Raw genomic sequence first — 27937 nt, 5'->3', positions numbered from 1 at the left:
CTGCACTTATGAATGAGAAAACAATTACAGAAAACCCTTTTGGCTTGAAGTTCTCAAGCTTATTCTTTATCCAAAGATTTTTTTTCCTTTGGTGCAATTTTTTTTGGTTGTATCTGGGCAGTGTTTGAACTGAGAAAGGTCAAGTATTGATCACACCCAATCTTGTCTTATAATTCCAGCACCAGAATCTTATAAGACACACATCTTGTCTTATAATTCCAGCACCAGAGTTAATATTTTCTCTCCCTGTCTAAGACTTTAACAAACTTTCAGTACCTCCCTCTTCCCCATGGAATTTGGACAACAGCAGTAACATCCCTTTTCAGATACCTTATGAAACCAAAACATTTCCTCTGCCTTAAATAAGAGGAGACAAACATAATTAAGTTTAAGAGCTTTTCTTGCTTTTAGAGAACTTCCATAAGAGAAAAAAAGAGGTGGTGTTAGACTTTCATCCCTGTGAAGGGAAAAAATAATTCTATATAAAACACACCAAAAATACATTAACAGGAAAACATTGCCAAGATTAATCTGCTTAAATCTTTCTCTCCTTCCTTCCAGCCTCTGTCCCTAGCAAGAGCTGACAATGGCATCTGCTTCACTGTGAACACAAAAATTACTGAAAAGGGGACAGGAACTGGTTCAGTTCAGTTTTCCTTCACCAATCTTCCTTATTTTTAAAAGCAAAGCCTTGGTTCTGGAACCCATCAATAAAAATTCTCAGAAATAGGTCAGTTGTTAAGGGAATACAGATCAAATGGAAGGTCTAGTGGTTAGGATACTAGCCTGAGTTGTAGAAAACCTGAGTTCAAGTATTTGCTCCATCCCAGGCAGCCTTTGTGACTCTGAGCTAATCACATGGTAACTTTGTTCCTCATCTGTAAATGGGTTAATATTTTCTACATCAGAAGGTGTTCTGAGGATAAATTCATTTAGAAAAGTGAGGTTATAGAGATGGAGGCCTACCTTAGCTGGACAGATCTCAACTTCCTGATAGGAAAGGATATACAATAACTACTTATAGAATACAGTATTACCCAGCATGGGTGGCAAACTCAGAATCCCAGTTATTTTGAAGTGACTTTGGCTCAGCTATTCATGTTCTCTGTACTATAACTCTTTGCAAACATTTGAATCACTGTTTTTCTAGCATGTTTCAGAGGCACAGATCTGATACTTCTGCAGGAATTCTGCACCATTGTACAAGCACAGAATTAATATTCACAGCAAATTTTACTCTTTCCCTGAAGAACCATTGACTCATGTGCCCCTCCACAGCAATGGTGGGGAGGTGTGCATCTGGTTTGGACATTGGGATCAGCAGGCAAGACATAAACACTGCAGGGCTGGGCTCTCTCTTTCCCTCTCTTGCTGTAATGTTATACTCAGAGCTGGGGAGGGGCAGGGATGGGCAATCCCCAGCCTGTAGCTCCTAACATGCCCTGAGCTCCAACTGTTAATTCTGACTGGGCTGCTGTCATGTTCAGGAGGGTTAGCCAGCAGCCTGGGGACTAAGGTGTTGATATACCTAACGCAGGTAGAGCTGGCTGATAGGAATGTAGGTAGGAATTTCAAACTAGGACAAAGAAATGTTTAGTTTCTCCCGCCTTTGTCCTGGGGAGTTTTTCTTCAACTACTGAGGGAGTCAGACACCAATTCCCCGACCATGAGTATTACCTTGTGACTTTTCCATCAAGTCATGATGCTTGCAACAGGAAGATTGTGGTGATAATAAAAGTTCTTTCTCTTCTCTTTTATTTACCTGGTATTGGTTAATTTTTGTGTCCTGGTTTTACTTTAGGGGATGAGATTTCCCAAGTAGTCTCTCCCTGGTTTCTTTATTATTACGTGGGTGGTGGCAGCGGAGTCTTTATCCTCAAAATCCAGGTTGTTAAGATTTGGGTGGGGGGGTTACCAAAGCCTGGAAAGATAAGGTTTTGGGGTACTTTTGCGGGCCCCCACTTACGCATTTATTGTGCCAGAGTGGGGAAGGAGCCATGACAGATGCCAAGGGCCAGGACTTCTTTTCCCTTTACACAGGACACTTCTGGAGCCATAGCAGAGCCACCCTGGGGAACCTCTCACTGACGCAGGAAGTTCCACAGCCCTCTGCTTCCTGCCCCCATAGATTCTCAATTGCAGGGGAAGGATATACTTACTACAAGGGGAGCTGCCCTGCATCTGCCCACCCTCTATGCATCCAGACTTCCCCACAACCAGACCCCTTACCAAGCTCCATCCCCTGCTGAGATCCCTGCACTCAAACCTCCACCCGTTCCTACTCCACCCCCTTGGCCCTGAACAACCCCACTGAGCTCCTTCACCTGAATCCCATACCCCCAGCCCCAACCGGCAGCTCCCAGACCTCACCCACCAAACCCCGCTACCTCAGAACCCTGAGCCTCCTGTTAAGCCCCTGCACCCAGATCCTCGCAGCGTTTAGAGCCTCAACCACCTTCACCTGGATTCTCCATACCAAGTCCCATTCTCCTTGCATGGGGAAGCTCCTCCCCCCAGTGAACTCTTGGTCATCCAGATCCCTCGTACATACACATGGACCCCTCACAAAGTCCCCCATCTCCAGATTTCCCCACACAGAACCTTGTCTCCTCACATCTAGATTTCCCCCACACTAAGGCCCTCCACAGTGGGATCAACCCATCAAGATCACACCTTGATCAGGGGGCTGGGCTGGGCATGTATGCAAGACTCTGTTCCTCTTGCTTATTGTGGAGCTATATCGATGTGCTAATATGCCTAATAAGGAAACTATTTGTCAACAAAACATTTCCTGGATCCTTTTTGTTGTCTGTATTGTTACAGACGTACTTGCTGCCAGGTATTTTGAAAAAAATAGTTATAAAATAATTGAATTTGGTAATTAAATTGTGTTATTTTGACAACTAAAATAAGAAGAATTTTGCAGAATTTTAAAATACTCCTTACAGAATGTTTAAATCTGGGGCAGAATTCCCTCAGGAGTAACATGGCCTGTAACAACTGAGCAACACTGAGTAAATGTGGCATATTGAGTATAATATTCTAGCAGAACATTTCTTCATGAATAAGTAATACCACAAAACGTTTTTGGAAGAAAATGTCTAATATATTTGAATGATGAATACATCTGAGGAAATTCCTGACCTTCCCCTCCCCCCCCATATTTGATCTAATGGCCTAGTCCTTACAGACTTGCACAGTGCCGTAGAGGACTGCAGAATCATACTAAAACAAAAGACTGTTGTTCAGAAAGTCATGGAGTAGCTAGGAGCACTTCCAGATTTATACAGCACGTGGACTGATAACCATTACATTCAGTTGCATCATTGGAACTATTACTAACACATGCCAAGTTTATGTTAGAAAGTTGTAAAAAGGCTGTTGTTTACTAAACGAAACAACTGAACTGTTTATATTTTGAAAATATGTAATACCATGGTTATGTTCTGTCCATATTTAACCAGAATTCCCCACTGAATTCCCTAAATGCTTGCTAATAGAGGGTACAGCATGGCCCCATATTTGTTTTTTAAATGATTTTTAAGCATATTTATTAAGCTGTTGCTTTGTTTCACCCCTCAAGGAGCTCTGCAGGGGCAGATCTTTGTGCCTGAGTGCAGTCCCATTGAATTCAGGTGGGATTCCACAGAGATGCAGGAGTCTATCAATGTGGAGCTCTTTGAAGGACTGGAGCTAACCATTAGAAAAAGACGTGTGAAATAATGCACCTGTATCCAGGCTTAGGTTATATAGATGTAAATCAGGACTAACTCTGCTGAAGTTGGTACCAGTAACGTAATCAGGGTAATACCGCTTCTGAACTATGGTATAATACTTGAGATCAAAAGCAGTCCCTGTTCTATGAAAGATGTTTGGTGAAGTCATGGACCCTGTCCTGTATCCCTGTTCTAAAGACGGTCAAAATGCCAATTAAATTGAATGGGATTTTCGGCTGATTAGAGAAGACAGTTGTGATCCCTTCTAGTTCAAAAGAATTCTTTACCCATGTTATTAGAGACACCTTAGGTTACTAAAACTGAAAGGTATTTTAAAAGCAGTTTTATTTCCACCATTTCTGCTCATTGTTTATTTTTGTACCTCTTAGCTCAGACACTGATCTGTCATTTTCAGCATTGTTCACAGCCAATTATGGTATCTGCTCTGCATGCTTTAGTACCATATTTCACAAAGTGTCCTTCATACCCTTTAAAGCACAAAGGACTAGCTGGGGGAAGGTGTGATAAATGTTACAATTAAAGTGGGTTGACATTTAACAATGCATAGCATGGCTTCAGGGGAGTTGTGATTGGTTTTATTTTTCCAGGCAGGGCCCCAGCTTCCCAAAGTTAAGGAATAGACATGCTCACATGATGGGGAGAGCCTGAATTACAACCACTGCAGCAGGGACTCACTGAAATTGTTTTAAAACTCATGAGAACATTTATTAATATTATTATTATTTATTATTAGGTTCTTTTTTTTATACAACACCGCATCTGGATCTAATTTGACAGTATCTGGTAGTAGTTCCAGACTCTCTAACTTAAAGTTTAGTAAATTGTATCTGTTTCAAATAGCCTTTCCCCACCATGGCCACTTTCCAGCCCTTAAGTGTAAATACTGTATATTTTCTCCATAGCTATATACAATATTTGACTCTTTTCTCCTATGAAAGAGCAAGCAATTTTTGTACCTAATTCTCTATGATTGGACACAAATGACCATATGAGTGACCTCAAACCTCTCTCTTCCCTGAATTGTCATATCTCTGTGTTTGATTCTTTTCCTCTCTCTCTTTTCACTCCTTCAGAGTCTCCCTTCATCAGTTCTCCTCAACCTCCCTCTTTCTGTCATAGTTCCTTGGGGCTATGTTCTTTGCAATCTCTATCCCTTATTCTTGAGTGATCTCATTCAATCGAGCTATGTCTACACAGCAGCATTATTTCAGAATAATGATGTTATTCCAAAATAACATAATGTGCGTGTACACTACAAGCCTTTATTTAGAAATAAAGTCAAACTGGAGGACTTTTTACTTTGACTCATGGTAACCCTTATTCCATGAGGAGCAAGGGAAGTTGAAGGAAGAGTGTTCTTTTTCTAACTTCCTGCAGTGTGGTCAGCGCCAAAAGCTGAATTAAGCTATTTTGACTTCAGCTACACAATTGATGTAGCTGAAGTTATGTAGCTTAATTCAACTTAGCCCTGCTGTATAGACGTACCCTCACAGATTTGTCTGCCATCACCCTACTTGGGCCCTTCAGCCCCAAGCTTTCCCACTCTCTTCAGACTTGAGTGGCCTTCCTGGTCTTTATGTCAAACATAATAAGACATAGACTCATCACTTTCACTCCCAAGTTTTCCCTTTTCCACCATGGTGGGACTCTCAATCATATTTCAGTAGTTTTACTTATACCACTGTCTTCCACATTTTAATGTCTGTATGTTTGTTTGTTTATTTTTTGTTTGTTTGCTTAATTCTGACAAATCACAGTCTTAGATGTCCATTGAGTTGTGCCCTGGAGTAACCACTAAAGGAATATCATTACTGTGAGGTGATATCTTTTGTTTTGAAAGTGCAATGTTGTGCTTCATGCTCGTAGGACATTGCTTATTACCAAGCCTTATCTGCTGAACAGTTGCAGACAGAAGCTGCCAAGATTCAGCCCAGCACCTCATCCACTCAGGAGTTCTACGAGCCAGGCTTAGAGTCAGCTGCCAGTGCAAAACTGGATGATTTGCAACGTTCTTGGGAAACACTGAAGAATGTGGTAAGTCCTTTAACATAGAGGTATCAAAACTGATCTGTGGCATGTTGGTTTAATAGGAATAAAATACAAACAACTTACTTATTTTGGAGGGTGCAGCTCTATGTTAATGTTCCTCACCACTTCCCACAAATTCCACTGGTATTAAACCACACTGCTTGTATATGAAGAAGGCAGGCTATGGCCAGAGTGAACGAAGTGATGGAATAAGAGAAATCACAAGTGCAGGTTTTGTACAGGTACTTCTGATTCACTAGTGGTGTGGAAATAGATTTCTGAACAACAGAGGCTAAACCTTGAAGGGAACCCTGCAGCTGAGTGTCTGCTAAGCAATGCACAATCATGTAATGCAAAGACAGCACCTACCCCAAAGAACAGACACTCTAAGTCTGAAAAACAATGGGTGAGCACAGCAAACAGCCAGGGAGCATATGATAAAAATGAGATGATTATTCTTGGTCTGATAGGCAGTGGTCACAGTTTATTAGCTGTCAGCCTGTTTTCAAGTGCTTCATAGGAATCATGGCAAAGGCAAGTTTTGAGGAGAGATTTGTAGAGACTCTGGTTCAATTAACAACCCTTCCAAAGCCATGTTCAATATTTAAAAAGAAAATTGCTGGACATTCTGGAATTTTTCCAGCCTACTTGCGCTTTTGGGAGCAAAATGTATTTGGTGTGGAGGGGCAGGGGGTGTATGTGCACATTGCTCACAATTGGTCTATATTCTGCCATTTCCCCTAATTACTTTCCCTACTTTTTGAAATTCTGTTGCAAAATAAGGCTATTTGTAAGCTAAAAATATAAGTCATAAATGATGATAGCTCCCTCAAGAAACCACTGATTATCTTTAATGCCCACATTCTCCTTTGGTAATTCTGTGACTAAAAGTTTATGGTTCCATAGGAGGATTGAGTAAAGATGGGCATGTACTATCCAAAGTGACATCCTAAGGATGCTGAGCAAAAATGTTTTTTAGTCTGTTTTAAATGCACGAGTACTTGATTCCAACTGTGAAATGAAACAACCCCTTCACAAAAAGCCACACACCCTGTATGGGATGCCAGAGAAAATCCCAGGATCCTATGTCTGAGGATATGTCTGCATTGCATTCAGAGGTATGATGGCAGCTCATTTAGGCATATTCAGGCTAGCTTTGATCGAGCTAGTGCAGCTTAAATATAGCACTGAGTACACAGTGCCATGGATCCTGGCACATGTGTGGAACTCAGGTACATACTTGGCAGACTTGTATAGACTATACAAAAGCCAACGCTGCCATATCTTCACTGCTATGTTTAGCTATGCCAGCTGGATTAAAGCTAGTGCAAGTTTGCCTACCAAATTGCAGTCACACCTCTGATTTCAATGTAGGCATAGCCTGAGAATCAGTGAATCAACCTGACACATTTATGTACATCAATGAAACCCAGTTATCCAGTAATGTACAAAAAAAATAGCCCGTCCTATACCCTGTTCCCTGGAGGTTCACTTACATGGTATTAATTCTAATTCTTGCTAGTGACAGGGTAGCTATTATGTGGGATGTGGAGCCATGCCTAAAACAATTTATGCATATGGCATGTTTGTGTACATGCAGCCCAGAATGTGGCAGGAGGAATGTGCTTACTTTTCACCTTTTTATTAAAATAAGGGGAGTTAGGCATAGAAGCTAGAATTTGGCCAAAAGTGACTAAACATCCTTAGTATGACTGTTTTGCTATATAATTTATATTCTTAAAAACTGCTATTGCAGACTAAGCTCCTGGCTTACAGTCCTATTTAAACCATGGATCTAGGAGGGAGAAGAGAGGAATGAGCAAAAACTTATTTCAGGAGACAGAATATCTGCTTACAGTTTTCTTTCTTTCTTTAGATTAGTGAAAAGCAGCGCACCCTCTATGAAGCTCTTGAACGCCAGCAAAAATACCAAGACTCACTCCAGTCTATATCCACAAAAATGGAGACCATTGAAGTGAAGCTGAATGAAAGTTTGGAACCTGGCAAGAGCCCAGAGAGCCAGATGGCTACACATCAGGTAAAAAAAAATCATAATAAAAAAACCTAACTAGCAACAGCTTTTGATTAATTAGATGGCTGTGTTGTTATTTACAGAATGCTTCACAAAAAGATGCAAAGTGATTGAGAATTTGTTTAAAATGTAAATTATTTCTTTAGGAAAGAGCTCACTGCAGACTACTCCCCCTCTTAAGCTCCCCATTGTTATGTAGATGGAACAGGATTTACAAAGTGACTCAAAAATAGAGAGGGGGTAAGACCAACAAAGCATATGGTCCCAAATTCTGTGCTAATTAACACCCCCTGTAATGTCTCTGAATTCACTGGAGTTGCACAGCATATCAGTCAGCACAGCATTTGGCCATTCACCATGTTTAAATTTGGCATCTAAGAGAAGACTGGAATTAGTTTTGTTGCATTTTAATGAGTTTCCTTGTGATCTTTGACTGGTTATAAGCACAGTTGAGAGTTATCTTAGGAAATGAGACTCTGACATATTTAGACTGAATGCATCATTTGATTCTGACATCCACACAACAGATCTTCTTCTGTGCATGTTTCTAACCTTAACACCAGTGAGAAGAGCACAGGGAAAGCAAAATACTAGAGTTATAATCAACATGTAGAGGTCCCTTAGCATACAACCTTACTATTCAGGTACCTACTATTGTGAGAGCAATGGCTATACCAGTATTTTCATTTTTGACTCATTTTATCAAAGTTTGTACTTAGCAACTTAAAGCTTCAAATTAAAATCTGGAAAATGTTCATGCCTAGAAATTTGGGTGGCCTGTGTCATCTGAAGATATGTGCACTCACAAGTGAGCAAAGGCCATAGGATGGGAGGAAAAGATGCCAGAGAGGAAGCACTTCTCCCACCTCTTCATGCGGTCAGGAGGAAGATGCAGTGTCTCACCCATCTGTTCATTATATTTTAAAAGGGATCCAATTTAGCAGTTTAAAACTATTTATCCAAAGGGAAAAAATCATGGGCCTAATTTTCTGCCCACACACAATCCACAATCCCATGTGTAGTTTGCTATCTAAATATGCCTCTGACTGGGACTGTTCATCAAATTGCTAGATATCTAAGTTGCATAATTTGCACCCCCAAACAATGGTGGGAACAAAATTATACATTACATGTGGATGCAAAAAGGGAAGCCAGGGTGCAAAAAATCTATCCCCAGACATTATTCTTAGCTGCATCGGTTTTCTGGCCATCCTCTGTAATGGAAAACCCTCCCAGAATGACCTGCTAGTTAACAGTATACAGATTGTACATTGAGTGCTCTGCCATGTCAGAAAATTAAAACTAGACTCAGCAAAATACTATTTCAGAAGTTGGTAACCTACCTGCTTAGCAGTCAGTGTAGCTGAGGGTATGTCTACACTACCCTCCTAGTTCGAACTAGGAGGGTAATGTAGGCATACCGCACTTGCAAATGAAGCCCGGGATTTGAATTTCCCGGGCTTCATTTGCATAAGCGGGGAGCTGCCATTTTTAAATCCCCGCTTGTTCAAACCCCGTGTAGCACGGCTACACGGGGCTCGAACCAGGTAGTTCGGACTAGGTTCCTATTCCGAACTACCAGTACACCTCGGAAGCCGCGCTCCTCAGTTCCACCATAATTGTAGGTGAATTGAATTTTCTAATTGTACCCATGTCACAGCCATATTTCAAATAGCATTGTCACTGTCTTGCACAACCTAAAATGTTTGCTGAGGAACCTAAACTCGCTTCCTACAGATTACAGGCAGTCCCCGACTTACGCGGATCCGACTTATGTCGGATCCGCACTTACGAACGGGGCTTTCTCGCCCCGAAGGTCGAGGTGGCGGATTGCTACCTGTGAGCTCCGGGGCGAGAAAGCCCCGTACGTAAGCTGCTCCGGTGCCCCTGGTCTGCTGGAGACCGTCTCCAGCAGACCAGGGGCACCGGGCGGGTTCCCGCGCTTCTGAGGCTTTGCCAGAGCAAAGCCTCAGAAGCGCGGGAACCCGCCGTGGCTGCGGCTTCAGTCCCGGTGCCTGTGGTCTGCTGGGGACCGTCCCCAGCAGACCACAGGCACCGGGACTGAAGCCGCAGCCACGGCGGGATCCCGCGCCTCTGAGTCTTTGCCAGAGCAAAGCCTCAGAGGCGCGGCACCCCGCTGCCGCTGCGGCTCTGCTCCCCGTGTCCCTGGTCTGCTGGGGGGAGGGGCGCAGCTACTGTGCTTCCGCCCCCCCCCCCCCAGCAGACCAGGCTTTTGTTTTGGACCCTGGGGCAGAGCAGCTGGGGCGCTGCCGATTGGTCCTGCAGCGCCGCTCTGGGCACTACTGGACCAACCCGGCAGCACCCCAGCTGCTCTGCCCCAGGTCCTGATTCAGCCGCTGCTGGTCAGTTTCAGCAGCGGCTGAATCAGGACGCCTGGGGCAGAGCAGATGGGGTGCTGCTGGGTTGGTCCAGTAGCACCGAGGAGCGGCGCTACTGGAGCAACCCAGCAGCACCCCAGCTGCTCTGCCCCAGGCGTCCCCAAGTCAGCTTCTGCTGAAACTGACCAGCGCTGACTACAGGAAGCCCGAGGCAGAGTTGCTCTGCCCCGGGCTTCCTGGAATCAGCTGCTGATCAGTTTCAGCAGCAGCTGACTTGGGGACGCTTGGGGTTCTTAAGTTGATTCTGTATGTAAGTCAGAACTGGCGGTCATTTTCAGCAGCGGCTGAATCTGAACGCCAGTTCCGACTTACATACAGATTCAACTTAAGAACAAACCTACAGTCCCTATCTTGTACGTAACCCGGGGACTGTCTGTACTAATAATTATATACTTGAAATCCATGTTTAATTAACAGATGATCTCTGAATAAGCACAGAAATTAAAGCATCAGTCTTTCTAGCCCAGCATTGAAAAACCACAGCCCGCGGGCTGCATCTGGCCCATCAGACCTTTTTATCTGGCATTCAAGCTTCCTCCATGGTTGGGGGCTTGCCACTCCACCTGCCCTTTGCTCTCTAAACTGCATTTCACAATACTTTGGTGAGCACATATCCCAGCACATGGAGCTACACACCATGCCAATGTGACTTCACCATGCTGTTTCTGTCCCTACACAGTAGCCAGCTCCCATATGGCAGTGTGCTCAATCCCCCCCCATTTTCCTACTGCCCCACCTCAAGCCTCTCGTGGGCTGCATCCATCCCAGTCAGAGTGCCTTTGCCTGTGGTTGTGCCTGGTACAGATGCCTTGGTGTCACTGCTGGCTGGGGTCCCTTAAAGTCCCCAGGACCATTCCTGTAGAGCTCACGTACCACATCCCATGAGTCCCCCGCCCCACCTTAGTAACATCCCTTATACCACCCCCCGTGCCACAACCCATGAATTCTCTCACCCTACCTCAGCTCTCTATGCAATTCTCATTCCCAGGTGTTGTCCTCTAGCCAAAAGGTGTGCTTGCCCTTGTTCTAGCACCTCAATCTTGAAAAGTAAAATTTGATCAACTTCATTGCAGTGATTTCTGTTTTAACACATTTGCACTCCCTTGAATGACTTGTATTTTAGTTTCTTATGCTAGTATATGTTGCTTCACATTTTTTCTCAATAAGAAATGAGCCAATTTGTGTCTCTGCTTCCATCTTGAATAGGCTTTGATGGATGAGATTCTCATGTTACAAGATGAAATCAGTGAGCTTCAAACATCATTAGCAGAGGAGTTGGTTTCAGAATCCCTGGACACAGATGCTGCAGATCAATTGGCTTTGCAGTCCACGCTAACTGTCCTAGCAGAGAGAATGGCCACTATTAGAATGAAAGCTTCAGGAAAACGACAACTGCTAGAGGTACAAGAGAACTTTGAAAGGAATTTTTGTATGTTTCCTTACATTTCTGATTCTGAAAACTGCTTTTAGCATATTTAAATATACAAGGATTTTTTTCTTCTAAAAACTTTGGTTGTTGCAACATTCCACTCTGCTTATATCATAATATGTACTTCAGTGCATTTAAAAAGTTATACATGAGAAACCTTCTGCTACTATTCTCTAGGGTTTATGTCATATTGATATTTGGTTTTAGTATCCACCTTCCCCTCTGACTGCCCAGCTTCTATCCTAATTTATCCTTTGTTCCTCCCTCCTTTCTGTTTTAGGTAATTCTCCCCAAATTTTCAGTTCAGCTTCAATCTCATTAAGTCTCTTTCATACTTTCACATTGTGAAACTTGACCCACTCATCCCATCAACCAAAGGGCCAGTCTAGTTCCTATCCTCATCATCACAGTCCTAGGTATTTCTGTTTCCCTCCATTATCCTTGCAATACATAGACATCCTTCTAATCTCAGGCAGTCCTCCTCTTGTACTTACTAATCAAAGCACTGATTCCTTCTCTCCCTTCTGTCTCCTTAGTGAATTAACCAGAAAATCTCTCTTCTCCCATTTTTAGAAAAACTTCCTATTCACTGAAGAATTTCCACAAATATCCTCCCTTTTGACTCCTCATTCTTTGTTATGAAAAACTACTCTAAAAATTACAGTGTAAGGTTACAAATGTATTGTTTCTCAGTGACTTCGAGTTCAGAGCTGGCAGCCCTGAAACAGCACTCTGGAGAATGTCAGTTGCAAATAATATTGTTTCCAGTTCACATTTCACCACCAGTAATAAAAATTATTTAGGTTTTAAAAGCCTTGTTCTTAGCTACACATACCCAACCCTGTTTTCCTCATGGAAACGTCAAATGAGTTGTATATACTAACTGGTGGATCAAAATTTCACTGTGTAATTGGAAGCAGTAAACTAATTTTAATCATTATATAGGTAGGTATAATTTTTGAATACCAGCAGGAAGCAGAACTGTTGTGTAATAAGATGACATTCTTAGTTATTGTTCAGAATCGAACTGCACTGAAGGAATTATTAGCCAGTTGTTAAATATTGCCTGTTAAATGAATATTGGACCAACCCCAGTTTTGCTTTCCCTTCCACCAAGCAAACACTCTATAAACTTTGTTTAATATTTTTAGCAATTCATTCTGTAATCTCAAGGAATATGTAACCAGAAAGAGCATCAGAACATCCTATTCAGTGGTGAAACATACACATTTTTAATCAGCTTTAGAACATTACTTCAGTATTTTGCAGTTTTCCTAAATGCTAACCTTAGGAGAAGTAAATGCTGCACATGCTGAAATAGTATTCTCTAAAGTGATACTGCAATGCTTTAAGGGCAAAGGAAAATAATAACAGACACTTACACAGGAGTCCAGCTAACCAAGCTGGACATTAAGGGATAGAGTGAAAACTGAGAAACAAAACAGTTTGAAGAGATAGCATTCATGTGCTGCTCTGTTTATGTTCAGACTTACAATAAATTATGTACATGCTTTTTTCAGTTGACTAGAGGATGGGCCCTTCCATTTTTAAGACTTCTGATTTTAACATAATTACTTTACAATTATTTAAGACCTTGAAAGCATTTTTAATTTTTCACTCATTGCATGCATGCAGAAATGTTTTAGTTTTGCAGGTGAGAGAATGCAACCCCATTACGAATCTGGCTGCAGTCTTGCACATAAGACTACATTAAATACTGAAAGTTAGGTTCTGTTTTCTGTTGTGCTGTGTCATTGGATATGTCTACACCACCGTCAAAGTTGTGATTGCAGCACACTCATGAAAGAAATACTCACAACAAGATTTGCCTGAGCCAGCATAGCTTTAAAGTAGCAGTATCGATGCAGCGGCAAGGGTTTCAGCTTGGGCTGTGCAAGTAAGTCTAGATATGCATGTTGCTAGCCCTTCTTGCTGCATCTTTGCTGCTATTCTTAGCCATGCTACCTTGGGTATGTCTACCCATGCTGTAGTCACACCTCAAATTGCAGCATAGGCCTATCCTAAGAGACAGAGCACAGAAATCACAGGCAAGGGGAAGGAGAGAGGAGGCTAGTGGCTTCCCAATGCTAGTCTGCTCTGGAACTCCAGGCATAATTTAGCCCAGGGCCCTAAGTTCCCCCTCTTCTGTGTGGCTGCACAGCTTCCCATTAAGCCTTACACAGGAGCTATTAAGTCCTGCATAAGGGATCAGTGCTGCATCAGGGAGAGATCTCTCTCCTCAAGCAACAGGGACTTCTGCGGCTGGTGAAGGGGGGCTCCTTCCTGCCAGCCCCAGCATCGAGCTGCCACTCCTGGAGAAAGGGGTCCCTTCTTGCCATTCCTAGCAAGGAGCTGCCCAGGTAAGCCTGAACCCCATCCTCCTCCCACACCTGGAGCCCTCCCCAGCCCTGAGCACTCTACTGCACTCCCACTTCCTCATATCTGACCCCATCCCAAAGCCCACACACTCCAGCCCAGAGCCAGTACCCCCTCCTACAGGCCAACCTCCAGCCCAAAGACTGTATCCCCTCCTGCACCTCAAGTCCCTCATGCCTGTGCCCCCAGTCAAGGCCCTTGCATCCCAACCCTCTGTCCCAGCCCTGAGCATCTCAACCCTAGCCCCACCTTAGAGGCCACACACCTGCAGAGACCCTTTTTAAATTATGGCTGCCCTACAGGTAATTGGGCTGGATGCTGTATGGCACATGTACTGTGCCCCCAAGACTTGCAAAGGCATCCTTAGTAGGCAGTCTTTGGACAGTGTCCACAGTGCCTGTACTCTGAGACAATTCTCATCCAGAAACAGGGCCCTTAGGTCTTTTATGTGACAAAAAGGGCCTAGAACAAATGTGAGAACCTCACTCTATATAGCTTGTATTCTGTAGCACTGGGGCTGTAGGTTTGCTTGATTGTCATTAGGGGAGATGATAACAAATTAAAAAAGAGGAGAGTACTTATGACTGCTTTTACATAAATGCCAGGCCAAGTACTGCTCTGTAATATCAGAGTAACCTATTGATTTTATACAGAATCAGAGCTAATTTATCTCCCAGTATTAATCCAATCATTATTTTCAGTCCTGTTTGTACCTACTGAGGAACATCAGTATGTTAACATATAATATTCCACAGGCTTAGTCAATGTAGGGTATTATTGCTCGTACCTTTTGCTGCTTTTTCTTGTGCAGAAAGCAAGCTCTGCCTATGTCACTGAGAAAATATAAGTAGAGAAATCTTTATAGAGCAGTGTGATATATAGATTGTACTGTCATGAGTGTGGGATATCCATGTTACTCTACACACAGAATCATAGAATCATAGAATAATAGGACTGGAAGGGACCTCAAAAGGTCATTGAGTCCAGCCCCCCGCCCTCGAGGCAGGACCAAGCTCCATCTACACCATCCCTGACAGATGTCTATCTAACCTGTTCTTAAATATCTCCAGAGAGGGAGATTCCACCACCTCCCTTGGCAATTTATTCCAATATTTGACCACCCTGACAGTTAGGAATTTTTTCCTAATGTCCAATCTAAACCTCCCCTGCTGCACTTTAAGCCCATTACTCCTTGTCCTGTCCTCAGAAACCAAGAGGAACAAATTTTCTCCTTCCTCCTTGTGACACCCTTTTAGATATTTGAAAACCGCTTTCATGTCCCCCCTTAATCTTCTTTTTTCCAAACTAAACAAGCCCAGCCTGGCTTCATAGGTCATGTTCTCTAGACCTTTAATCATTCTTGTCGCTCTTCTCTGTACCCTTTCCAATTTCTCCACATCTTTCTTGAAATGTGGCGCCCAGAACTGGACCCAGTACTCCAGCTGAGGCCTAACTAGCGCAGAGTAGAGCGGCAGAATGACTTCACGAGTTTTGCTTACAACACACCTGTTGATACAACCTAGAATCATATTTGCTTTTTTTGCAACAGCATCACACTGTTGACTCATATTCAACTTGTGGTCCACTATGACCCCTAGATCCCTTTCCGCCATGCTCCTTCCTAGACAGTCGCTTCCCATCTTGTATGTATGGAACTGATTGTTCCTTCCTAAGTGGAGCACTTTGCATTTCTCTTTATTAAACCTCATCCTGTTTACCTCTGACCATTTCTCTAACTTGCTAAGGTCATTTTGAAAGTATCTAACAAATAAACCAGAACTTGAAGTGTTAAGTTAGTATTCTCTGGCTGAGATACTTAACCAGCTGGAGAATTCTTTGAAATATCCTGCTGCATATTAATCATCTATCAGATAAAATGAACCTAGGAAAGTACCTTTATACTTAACATCTGCTTTGTCTAACATTTACCCAAACCCTACAGGAGTCGATCCATAGCCGAATGATTCCCATTAACTTCAGTGGGCTTTGGATCATATCTCTAGGGAGAGTTGCTATACAAGAATGGGCATACATTGGTTGCTGGAGAAGATGGTATACTGAAATTGTGTGTGGGAGAGAGACAGAAACAATGTTTCAGTAGTATTAGAAGAGACAGTATTGATGATGGAATATTATGGTACAATAATATAAAATTACATTTTACATATATAAATTATTCAAACTTGGTTCTGTGTTCTGACTGCAATTGCTTTTCTCAGGGTATGTCTACACTTGCACCCTAGTTCAAACTAGGGATGCAAATGTAGGCATTCGAAATAGTCAATGAAGTTGGGATTTAAATATCCCATGCTTCATTAGCATGATCTCGCCGGCACGTTACTCTGATCAACAGCTGTTTCGAAAGTGAAAGTGCACGCCGGGATGCGTTAGTTCGAACCAAAGTCCTTGGTTCGAACTAACGTTACTCCTTAAAAAATGAGGGTTAGGGTTAGGGTTAGAATATTAGGAGTAATGTTAGTTCAAACCAAGAGGTTTGGTTCGAACTAGCACGTCCCGGCATGCACTTTCACTTTCAAAACAGCTGTGGAGCGGAGTAACGCACTGGCGAGATCATGGTAATGAAGCATGGGATATTTAAATCTCCTCTTCATTGACTATTTCGAATGCCTATATTTGCATCCCTAGTTTGAACTAGGATGCAAGTGTAGATATACCCTCACATCCTACTGTATTGCCATATTAAGGTATCTCTCCTCTGCTTTATATTTCTAAAGAAGGAACCTCAAATAACAGTCCATATTGTGCCCCTAGGAAAAACTCAATGAGCAGTTAGAAGAACAGCGCCAAGAGCAAGCCCTGCAGAGATATCGTTGTGAAGCTGATGAGCTTGACCACTGGCTGCTCAATACCAAAGCCACTTTGGACACCACTTTGGTTACTTCTGAGGAACCCATGGATATGGAGGCTCAGCTGGTTGACTGTCAGGTAAACTAGTAATCATGGCTCAGTTTTTCAATGGATACACTGAATAAAACCTCACTCCTTGAATAGTTCCGGTGGCTTAAGTGACATCACTATGGAATTAGAAAAGCAGAATCAGGCCTATCCTTTGTTACCATGTGAATGGACACACCCTCACATTAGCCAGGAGGAGGCTAACAAGCTCCAGCCCAGTGCTGCACTAACAGGGCACTCCTGCATAGCTTGTTGAGCCTGCAATAGGAGGAGCTTCCAAGGGCAAACTTACCATAGCAAAGGGGTGGTGAATAGGAAGAAGGTTGCTCCACCAAGAGACTAAGGGTAACAAAGGTAATCCAGCAAAACCTCCAGGGATACCTGAGACACTTCCCCTTGTTCCTTTCTAACTGGAGTGTACAAAAGGGTAAATGATGGTCAGTGGGGCTGAGTAGGTGTGTAAGAAGCCCTTCCTCTCCAAAACCTACATAAAGAATGATCAAGCATACTCAACACATGTTTTAAAAGGCATAAGAACATAACATAAGAACATAAGAATGGCCGTACTGTGTCAGACCAGAGGTCCATCTAGCCCAGTAGCCTGTCTGCCGACAGTGGCCAGCACCAGGTGCCCCAGAGAGGGTGGATCGAAGACAATGATCAAGCGATTTGTCTCCTGCCATCCTTCTCCAGCCTCTGACAGACAGAGGCCAGGGACACCATTTCTATGCCCTGTCAAATAGCCTTTTATGGACCTAACCTCCATGAATATTTAAACATTATATTAACAAACTGTTGAATTCTGCTTACTGGGTTGCTCAGTGGTAACTCGTGCCTTTCCAAAACATCAAGTTCAGCAAAACTCAGACTTCTGAAAACCAGGAACTACTGAGTTAGAGTAGCCCTTAATTATATTCCCCTGGCAGCTGGCAATAGCCCGTGGGAACTGTCAGCATATATTCCAGCTGCATTCATTTAGTTAGTTATAGTTGTTTTGAAGGGCAGAAGAATAAGTTGGAGCATCTTGGAAGAGTTGTGACATGAGGAGGTCTGAGTCCCTCCGTATGTGACATCAAAGGAAAGAGGTGTTTGTGTACCTCAAAATTCCAGTCTGTATCACTGCAGTATGAAATTGTGGAGATAGTGACAGTGGCAGGGCATTAGGGTCTTTCTGCCATATAGTGAAGTAGGATGTGAGAGCTGCCTCTGGATGGGAGGGGGAAAGTACAGGTTTAAGATGTATCCTGTGTGCAAGTGTGAAGAAGCTATATAAGGATAGGAATTGTTAAATTTTACAAGGGTGGTACTGTATTGGACAAGTAGGGTCAATATTTGTATTTGTCCTATGCACAGGTAGAGCCTGAAAAGGCAGAGTGAAAGTGTACGTGTTACAGCATTGCTCAAAAAGTGCAGAATTGAGGTTGGGTAGCCACTTACCTTATCTTAGTATTTCCTGGTCTTCAAAAGTATAAGTTTTGCTGAATGTAATGTTTTGGAAGGACATGAGCTATCTCTGTAACCTTAACTTTCCATTAATGAAGTTTTTGTTTAATTACCTAGTTTTTAAACCGAGTGTGTTGTTAGAAGGTAGTGGCCATTTAGGGTCTCTTGAGCGATATAGCAGGCTCAGAGAGGTATAACATGGCCCATTCATCTCAGTGGTATGTTTTCAAGTGAAAGAGAAATGGAGATTAATAGATCCTGAAACAGGAGCTTTGAGGTTTATGAATTGCTCCACTCTGATTAGTGGATGTTCCCATCTCACCGCTACCATGCTGAGAAGTTTCTGATATGATATGTGTCAGGCATACTCAGTCTGAGTGCATCACCCCAAACTCAGCAGTGTGTTCTCGAGGCAGGCTCCAAGTATGCCTGCTCTAACTCAGAGGGCTTTCCCAAACCCTGGCTCACAAGGTTGGGGAGAGTAGAGAGATGGGCTCATACCCCCTTAGAAGGACACAACACCTATCTCCCACAAGCAGTAGGGGAGGAGAAGGGGCTCAGACACCTGCAGAAAGGCAAGAACCTGGCTTATGTAGTGGGGTAAGTTGGGAGGTCAGCCCTCCCTTAGGCTGTGTCCAGACTCCATGCCTCCGTCGACGGAGGCATGTAGATTAGCCAGCTCGGAAGAGGGAAATGAAGCCGCGATTAAAATAATCGCGGCTTCATTTAAATTTAAATAGCTGCCCCGATCTGCCGATCAGCTGTTTGTCGGCAGATCGGGAGAGTCTGGACGCGATGCCCCGACAAAGAAGCCTTTCTTCATCGACACAGGTAAACCTGGTTTCACGAGGCTTACCTGTGTCGATGAAGAAAGGCTTCTTTGTCGGGGCATCGCGTCCAGACTCTCCCGATCTGCCGACAAACAGCTGATCGGCAGATCGGGGCAGCCATTTAAATTTAAATGAAGCCGCAATTATTTTAATCGCGGCTTCATTTCCCTCTTCCGAGCTGGCTAATCTACATGCCTCCGTCGACGGAGGCATGGAGTCTGGACACAGCCTTAGATGGGTAGGTGCCCCAGATCCTGGCACAGACCTAGTGTGGCAGGGAGCAAGACTCACACAGACTCCAGCAGGTCCCAGCTCAGGTAAGAAGGTAGAGTGAGGGGCTTGACCCTCGCAGAAAACCAAGCTCCTCCATAACCTGCCTCGTGTTTGGGAGAAGGATGGGTCATATCACCATAAATGTCCAGGGAACCCAAGCTCTGAAAATGCATGGGGAGGACAGGGAGCAGGGCTCGGACATCCAGATAGGCAAGCCCCTTCCAGACCTAAGCACCAATGAGTTCCAGTCTGCCAATCAGTGATCTGCTAGCAGTTTACCAAACTAGGAACTGAACTCTAATTGAGAATTACAGTGCTGGACCCTGAATGGTGGAGCTCTGGGGGAAAGGTCCTGATTGGTCCTGATTGGTTCCCTTCTTGAACTTAAACCGAACTCAGGAAGTTGTTTGCATAACTGGCATTCCCCTTTTCTTGCTGTGACTGTTCCTAATTTTCTGGCACATGACCTGCTTCCCTCCTGGCACCTCAGTGTCTCAGACTCTGACCTCTTGTTATCTTATCCTGTCTGGCTCCCAGCTCCTTCTCGGACCACTAGATCAGACTGCCCACATGCTGGTCATGATGCTTCTGTATATTCTACTGCATTCAGATTAAAATCCCAGTTTGATAGAGGTATATTGGAGCATCATACCTGCTTTTTTTCACTTCAGATTTCTGCCCTAGATTAAAACTCACACGGCCAGGCGTGGTGATCAGATTTAATAAACCTTTACATAGTTTAAGAACCACCCAAGTCCTGTAACGTGGAGAGAGTTTTCTGGGTAGCCCCTCTCTCCACAGATGTTCAGGGTAATAATTTCTGTTGTGCATAACTGGGGAAGCAAACTTTTTTTCAAATAATATTTTAAAAGGCTGGTGTGCCCCACACCTTCTTCTACGGTAATCCTAGAGTACTAGAAATACTGGGGTGCTGATATGTGTCTTGGTTTGATTCCTGATTTCTGTGCTGATTTGTATTTATGATCTAATTGCTTAGGTCCTGATTCAGAGCTCTGGTACCCATGGGTAACTCAAGTACAACTCTGCTGAAGTTAGTGGTGTTACACTGCTATAGAATTGATACAATAGAGACAAGAGTCAAATAATTTTTCCAATCTTTGAGACCTCTTCAATAGTTGAATTTCCAAGACTACCCAACCCTGCCATAATCTTTCTCTGTTTATTCTTGGAAAGTTTGTTACTATCTATAGACCAACACTTTGAAGTTAAAATAAAATGATGGTATCATTAGCATTTGTAAACTGGGAAAGGGATGAGTGAAAAGAAAATAGTTAATCTTGTGTAAAAAAATTAGTATTGCTATACAAGTAATAGTACTTCAAATTGTTTGTTTCAAAACTCCCAGTACAATCCTTTTAGTAAACAATGTAACAAATATTTTGATTGTTGAACTTTTGCCCATCATATATGCACACATCTCTTCAGAGAGCAAAGCCTTTCAAGCACGTAACAGCTACTATGGAAAATGGAAATATACATTTGTTATCAGACTAAATCTGAATAAAATCTAACATGATCTTTTAATTTGGCAGCAGCAAAATGTGCCTCATTATCTATGTACAGTAATACATAAATGTTTAGCTGCATATCAGAAAAATAGATTATGAAAGCAAGACAGAGATTTGTCACTCTAAGTCGCTCTCTAGACTAAAGAGGATTATACAGGGGATCTTAAGGCGATTCAAGCACCAATCAGAAAGGGCAAATAGTGAGAAGAGAAGCTTATCAATTCAGCCACAGCAAGGTGGGGGAAGGAAGTGGGAAGGCAGAGAGATGGATTTCTTTCTTGTATGTTCATTCAAGAGAAAAGGAGTAGCTGTAGCCTTGTGAGATCTATTTATTGTCCTTATGCAATGCTGTCCCTGGAATGGAGTCGCCACTAGTCATCTTAGCGACAGTTGCCATTGAAATGCAAAAAAGTGTGTCTCCTTTGCAGCACATTTTTTATTTCAAATAAACCAACTTTTCAATTAACTTCTATTAAAGTTTACAACCAAAAATAAAAAGTTGAAATATGCAAAATGTTGCAAGCATAATCCTGAGGATTCTGGAGAGGACTGGAGAGAAAGACAATCTGGCTGGGTGTTAGTTTGGAAGAGGATGAGGTAGGCCACGGGTATCCTTGCCAGGAACCTTGGTGGATGCTGGAAAATGTATGAATTTGCCTCTTTGTTTTTGCTGCTGCAGAACATGCTGGTGGAAATAGAACAGAAGGTGGTAGCCTTGTCAGAGCTCTCTGTGCACAATGAAAACCTGCTCATGGAAGGAAAGGCACATACAAAAGATGAGGCAGAGCTCTTGGCCATAAAGCTCAGAACTTTAAAGGGAAGCCTTCTGGAGCTACAGAGAGTGCTTCATGACAAACAAATCAACATTCAAGTAAGTAGCTCTTTGTAACTGGCTTTAAAGGGACCGGTATATTTTTGCCCCCATAAAAGTTGAGGTGTGGCAATTGGGAGAGGGGATTAAGAAATTTTTACCATTATAATTTAATTTATACATATTAAAACAACAAATAATCAGATACTAAAAGATAAACACAATCTCTCTAGCAAGCTCTAGCTTATTATGTGCATGTTATAACACAGATCACTGACTTCATAATTAAGCTATTTTTATCTCAGTATCTTTACTAACATAACTATTTAATTACCCTAGCCAAAATTTACAGAACCCTTGTTCCCAGTCTTTTGGCTGTTGTAGATTGTAAAATCTCTGAGACAGAGACTGTACTTACTACTTTTCCATTCAGTGCAAATCATCATCAATATAATGGAACATATTTTTAAATATTGCTATCAGTAACTAGTATCATACAACTAGATGAGGCATTTCCTCACTTGAAGAAATTAGGAGCATAGATGGAGAGATTTAACCTGAATATTGTTTTATGATGTTAGTCCCAAGAGTCTGACTGTACCTAATGCAATTAAATAATGTGGGGTTTTTTAACAGTTATTTATTGTTTTGGCTAAACTGGCATGTAGAGAAGTAAAAACACACGAAGTCGAACATGTAACATGACAGAGTGGCTTTTGGTTTTTAATTAGCTTATTCTATTATTTTCTTTTTTCCCCTTCTTCTCTAACCTTTGATGTGCAAATAAAATACATGATCAGCTTCAAACGATTTCTATTTTGTAATACAGATTAAAATCTATGGATCATTTAGCTTGAAAAGTTTCTGAGTGCACTAGGGACTATTTTTAGGCCTATAGCCTACAGAAGAGAAAAAAAACAAAAACAAAATATTTTTCAAAAAAGCAGATGTGCTTTTGATACTCAGATTAGGGATCAGATGTGTTGAGAATTTTGTCATAAGAGCAGTATTTATTATGGAAAAAACAGTTCATCCCAAATACCTCTTCATTATTATTTTGCATAGTAAACTTCATGATTATGCCATTATTCTTTCTCTCATACACACACACATCACTGGCAAAACGCACAGGTAGTAACAGATATTAAAACTTGATTTCTTGCATGATTGACTTTTAACTATGATAAGATAAATAATCCCAATTCTATTATAAGTTTATTCACAGAATTTGGGCTACTTTGCTAATATTAAGATAATTTTGGTATAATTTAAAAATGTTACTAGAAATATATCACTTTCTTATCCAAATATATTACAGAAATGAAACACTTCCATTTTATTTAAAAACTGTTCTTGGAAGTTTTTATATACCTGTGTAAGCAACTATTTTAGCTTTTAGGACTTCAGTTGCAGATCATGAACTTAAGAAGATAGAGGAAGCTGTGTAACATCTAACTTTTTAGAAGAGTGGTTTAACTGATTATCTGATTGATGAAGGATATTTTAGCAAATGCTCTTCTTATAACAATTTCCTCATCTGAAATTCTCTTTCAAGAAGTTATACGTTATATTGCATCCTCTCTTCTCTTAAATTCAAGACTCTCATCTTATAATTATTTCCTTGATTAAGTGACCAAGGCATAGGGCATTTCCTGTGGATTAATGATCAGAGGAGCTGATAGCTTGAAGTATAGTGGAAGGACATTAACCCCAGCTAATCACTGATTCTGAGGAGATGTTATGTGCCAAGGCCACTTTTGCTCTCAGATGAAAATTCAAAGAAAAATCACAGACTTATTCTCTCCTGAGCCTGCATATTCTCTAGGTTACTGCCCCTGAGGTACAAGACAGCTGAAAAAGGAATAAGAAGGTCTCTTCTCAACCTGCACTAAACAGTAGAGCTGAATAGCAATGAAGGGAATATATGTTGCTCTGTCCCTAAAATATTACAGCAAGCACTCTACACTGTCCCTCACGGAAACCCAGAAAGCATTGTAGCCTCTGAGGAGCTGCACTCCCTCACACACACACACCCTCCTTCACTGCACTTGTGTTCCAGGATATAAACTGTTGCAAAGTAATATTGCACTGAGCCTGTATCTATCCTAAGGATATGTCTACACTGCCCCCCTTGCACAAAAAAAATGCAAATGAGGCAAAGAATGGAATATCACTGCACCTCATTTGCATAATTAATGAAGCTCCATTTTTGTGCAAGAGGCTTTTGCGCAAAAACCAATCTTGCGCAAGAGCCGTTCTTCCTCCTTTTTTCAGGAATTATGCAAATGAGGCGCAGCGATATTCCACGCTTCGCCTCATTTGCAGATTTTTTTCGCAAAAGGGGGCAGTGTAGACATAGCCTAACAGTCCCCCAGTATTTTGCTTTCTCATACTCTGGCAAGCACTATTTTGCAGACAAAATTCTTTATTTTCCACACACTCCGATGTGTAGGGCATCCCCTAGTTTCCACTGTTTATTTAGGTTTTGTTCTGCTTTGTTCAGGCTTCTAAGTACCACATTGATGGATATACTACTTATTCTATTGTAATATGTTTCTCTAGGTTGCCTGCTTTTTCTCTTTCCAGATGGTGTCCACATTATCACTTCCTGTGGAAGTCATGGTGATGACATATGTAAAGCATGTCCCAAATATGTCCATCACCATCGTCTTACCATGTTTGATGCTTTAGATCGGTTTGCTCTTCTTAGAATTTCTGATGTTGCAAGAAACTCTTTCTGAAAATCATTTACAACCATTTATTTTGGAAAGATTTCTGTTGTGCTTTTCCATGCTCCATAAAAGAAGGCAGACGTTATACCAGTGTTAAAAATGTATAATTTTTTGTCAGTGCCAAGTATGCAATTTCTTCAAATCTTTTTCAAGTATATGAAAGTTGCTGCTTTTGATGTTTGTTGCTAGACATGTAGCATGTTCTTACCATCATTACACAATCCACCCCCTGGGAAGATAAAATTACTTCCTACGTCTAGTGGGTTTTTTGTCCATTTGCATGGTTATTTTTGGAACATCAATAGCCGTGTATTTTATTTTGTGGATGAACAAACCACTTTTGTTTTGCTGTTTCTGCTAAAAGCTCTGTGTTTGTCCTTCTCATATTGACACATTTCTTTCAATAAGCAAAGAGTTCATCCAACTGTATTCTATCATTTGTGCATAAAATTCCTCATGGCATAGTCAATGACCAGTGCAAACAATTGACTGTTGTCATTCGCTATGTCTAGATTGCAGAGTTATATCAGGAAAAGATACGCAAATTGTGAACCGCAATTTGCGTATCTTTTTCCACTTTTTTTTTGGAAGAGGCTTTTTCGAAATTTGGGGCCAAATTTGGGGCGAAATTTGGCCCCTTCTACATGGGGCCAAAAAATTGTTGCTGGTATTTTCCACAGGCTGTCTTACTGTGCATTGTCATAAGCCTTCTAAAAATCTATAACATTTATCATAAGAACTGCTTGCCAATTCCACATTTTATCTAGACTATGTCTGAGAACAACGATATGGTCTCCACGTGATTTCGGTGGTCTCAAACCTGCTTATTCCTCTCCAGATTGAAGGTCTATTTTTTTGTTACATTCCAGGATGATAATGCATGTGATTTTTTTCAGGTACTGAGTGTAATGTGGTTCCTCTCCAGTATTGCAGTTGATAAGGTCACTTTCTTTGGAAGTTTACTCTAAGCCTCTCCATCACTAGGTTGGGTTCTTTTCTTCATTCTACAATGTATCCAAGAACACAAGGGAAGTTTGGAGAGCTATTGGTCATTTGCTTTAGGTATCTGTCCAGCTCCTGCCCCATTTTTGAGTTTACTGAGTTGTCTTCCATTTCTTCCCCATCAAGCTCCACTGGTAGGTCTCCATCAGGTATTTCTAATGTTCACTCTAGCTTGTTCTATTTAAAACAGTTTGGCTGTGTCTAGACTGGCCAGGTTTCCGGAAAATCAGCCGCTTTTCTGGAAAAACTTGCCAGCTGTCTACACTGGCTGCTTGAATTTCCGCAAAAGCACTGACTTCCTACTGTAAGAAATCAGTGCTTTTTGCGGAAATACTATTCTGCCCTCGTTCAGGCAAAAGTCCCTTTTGCGCAAAGCTTTTGTGAAAAAGGGCCAGTGTAGACAGCTCAAATTTGTTTTCTGCAAAAAAGCCCCGATCGCGAAAATGGCTATCTGGACTTTTTTGCGGAAAAGCGCGTCTAGGTTGGCACAGACGCTTTTCCGCAAAAAGTGCTTTTGCGGAAAAGCGTCCGTGCCAATCTAGACGCTCTGTTCCGAAAATGCTTTTAACGGAAAACTTTTCTGTTAAAAGCATTTCCGGAAAATCATGCCAATCTAGACGCAGCCTTTGAAAATGTTCTACCCATCCTTTCCTTTGTTCTTGTATAATGAATCTTAACATTTAAATATCTAATACTACACTCTCCTCTTCCTTTTTTATCTCTGTCTAGAGTTCTCTAATCTTCTTTCTATTTGCTTGTTTCTTCACGTTTGAGCATGTATGAATTTTTGCTTTACATTTATTCTCTTATCCACTGCTGTCCAGTTAGCATCACTATTCCATTCTTTCCTTTTAGATTTTGTTATTAAAACTTCTTTGCACTTTTTGCATCTTTGCATGCTGATGTTTTCCCACAAAGTTTCACCATCTGGGTTTTCCTTCAGCTAACTCCAGTAGAACACCAAACCTGTTCTTCAGTTCATACTGAAAAGTATTTTTTTTTTCTGTTTGGGTCTTTTTAATTGTGCGCTGTAGATGTGTGGGGGTTTTTTTTAACCTTCTCCATCCTCTTAAACTTGATCTTCAATTTAACTATAAAGGTTATGGTCACTTTCCACATCTGTTTCCCTGTGCAAATGTACATCTACCTACGAGTGTGTGAAGTGTTCTAGAAATGCAGATGTAATCTGATTCTTTGTAGCAAGCACCATCTTGGGCATTCCATGTCACGTAATGGATTTCTTTGAAGAAATACGTTTCCATGTATTGAAAAGTCCATACCACAAATTTCTACAAATTCTTCACCATTTTGATTCATGTCCAAACCCCGGCCACATTTGTCCTTGGTTTTGTCTAACCCATCATTGTTGCTCACATTTATATTAAAATCACCCATAGTCATGATTATATCATTTTCTGGGACAATAGTTAACGCATCATGTAACAAATTGTAAAAATCTTGCCCATCTGCATTAACTGATTCCAAGGACATCAAGCCAGTGGCTTTGCATTTCTGTAATTAGATGAGCCATTTTAGTAGCTTTATATGTTTTGTACTTCTCAGTGTTGGTTTTCTGTTTGTTTTTGTTTGGTTGGTTGGTTGGTTCGGGTTTTTTGTATCACTGGTCTGCCTTAGAGAAAAGGACTTTTCAGGATATGGGCTTTCTTGTGTGTTTGATCAGTGTCTCTCATGTTCTTCACATGAAGTTGATCTCTTGTTCATGCCTGTTGCACACTCGTTTGAGGCCTGTTGTTCATTTCTACAGGAAGTTATTTTCCATGATGAGATTACCAGCCCTTACACATCCTTCAGGTCACAGCTACTTAGTGACCAGAAGTCATTTTTTGAATGGTCCACCTGTGGATACTTTCCCACCCACCAGTCAGAGGATGCCCCCTTAGTACGTTCAGATACTCCAAGTTACAGATAAAAACAAAATGAAGCTGTGAAAAAACCCTGAAAGCTCTTACATCAGGAGGGATCCCAATCATGTTTGTACCTATGCATTGCAGAATTTAGTGCTCATAGCACACAAGGCATGAAGAATTATATCCTGTGTGACTGCCTTCAAGCTACACACATTTGGGGCAATAAAGTGAAATAAAATGCTGCATTGACCTTCTTTTTCTTGGTTTGATTTTCCAGATGGCTTCGCTTCCTGGTTACAGGAAGAGGCGGGGTCAGATAATATCAGGGTTAGAGTGGTGATCTGCCATTTGATGCCTCTTCTGCATGGGTATCTCTGGAGACGAGAGAACTTACCGGTGTTCCTTCTGCAATGGGTGTGGGGGCACCTATTAGTTAGGATGGTGGCGGGGAGAAACATTAGAAGGGATGTTTATGGAGTGCTGTGGACCCAAAAGGGAAAGCACAAAGGCAGCACCAGACTTTCCTAGGGAG

The 27937-nt window shown here is 41.8% G+C and overlaps 1 protein-coding gene across 12 annotated transcripts in view; it reads left to right on the top strand.

The window, feature by feature from the left end:
* Positions 1-27937, top strand: part of SYNE1 (spectrin repeat containing nuclear envelope protein 1) — a 479589-nt gene that overhangs the window by 336492 nt on the left and 115160 nt on the right. For 10 of the 12 annotated variants that reach the window (XM_075924462.2, XM_075924461.2, XM_075924460.2 and 7 more), the window contains 5 exons: positions 5604-5771; positions 7642-7803; positions 11403-11597; positions 16774-16947; positions 21672-21863. In XM_075924462.2, coding sequence (XP_075780577.2) covers positions 5604-5771; positions 7642-7803; positions 11403-11597; positions 16774-16947; positions 21672-21863 — 891 coding nt within the window. The remainder of the gene's footprint in view (positions 1-5603; positions 5772-7641; positions 7804-11402; positions 11598-16773; positions 16948-21671; positions 21864-27937) is intronic. The other 2 variants (XM_075924463.2, XM_075924457.2) reach the window with 1 other exon arrangement.

This window comes from Pelodiscus sinensis, chromosome 3, assembly GCF_052426305.1.
Source record: "Pelodiscus sinensis isolate ZL-2025 chromosome 3, ASM5242630v1, whole genome shotgun sequence".
Taxonomy (NCBI): Eukaryota; Metazoa; Chordata; order Testudines; family Trionychidae; genus Pelodiscus; species Pelodiscus sinensis.
The sequence above is the reverse complement of the archived record's forward strand: the minus strand, read 5'-3'. Positions and strand labels throughout refer to the sequence as shown.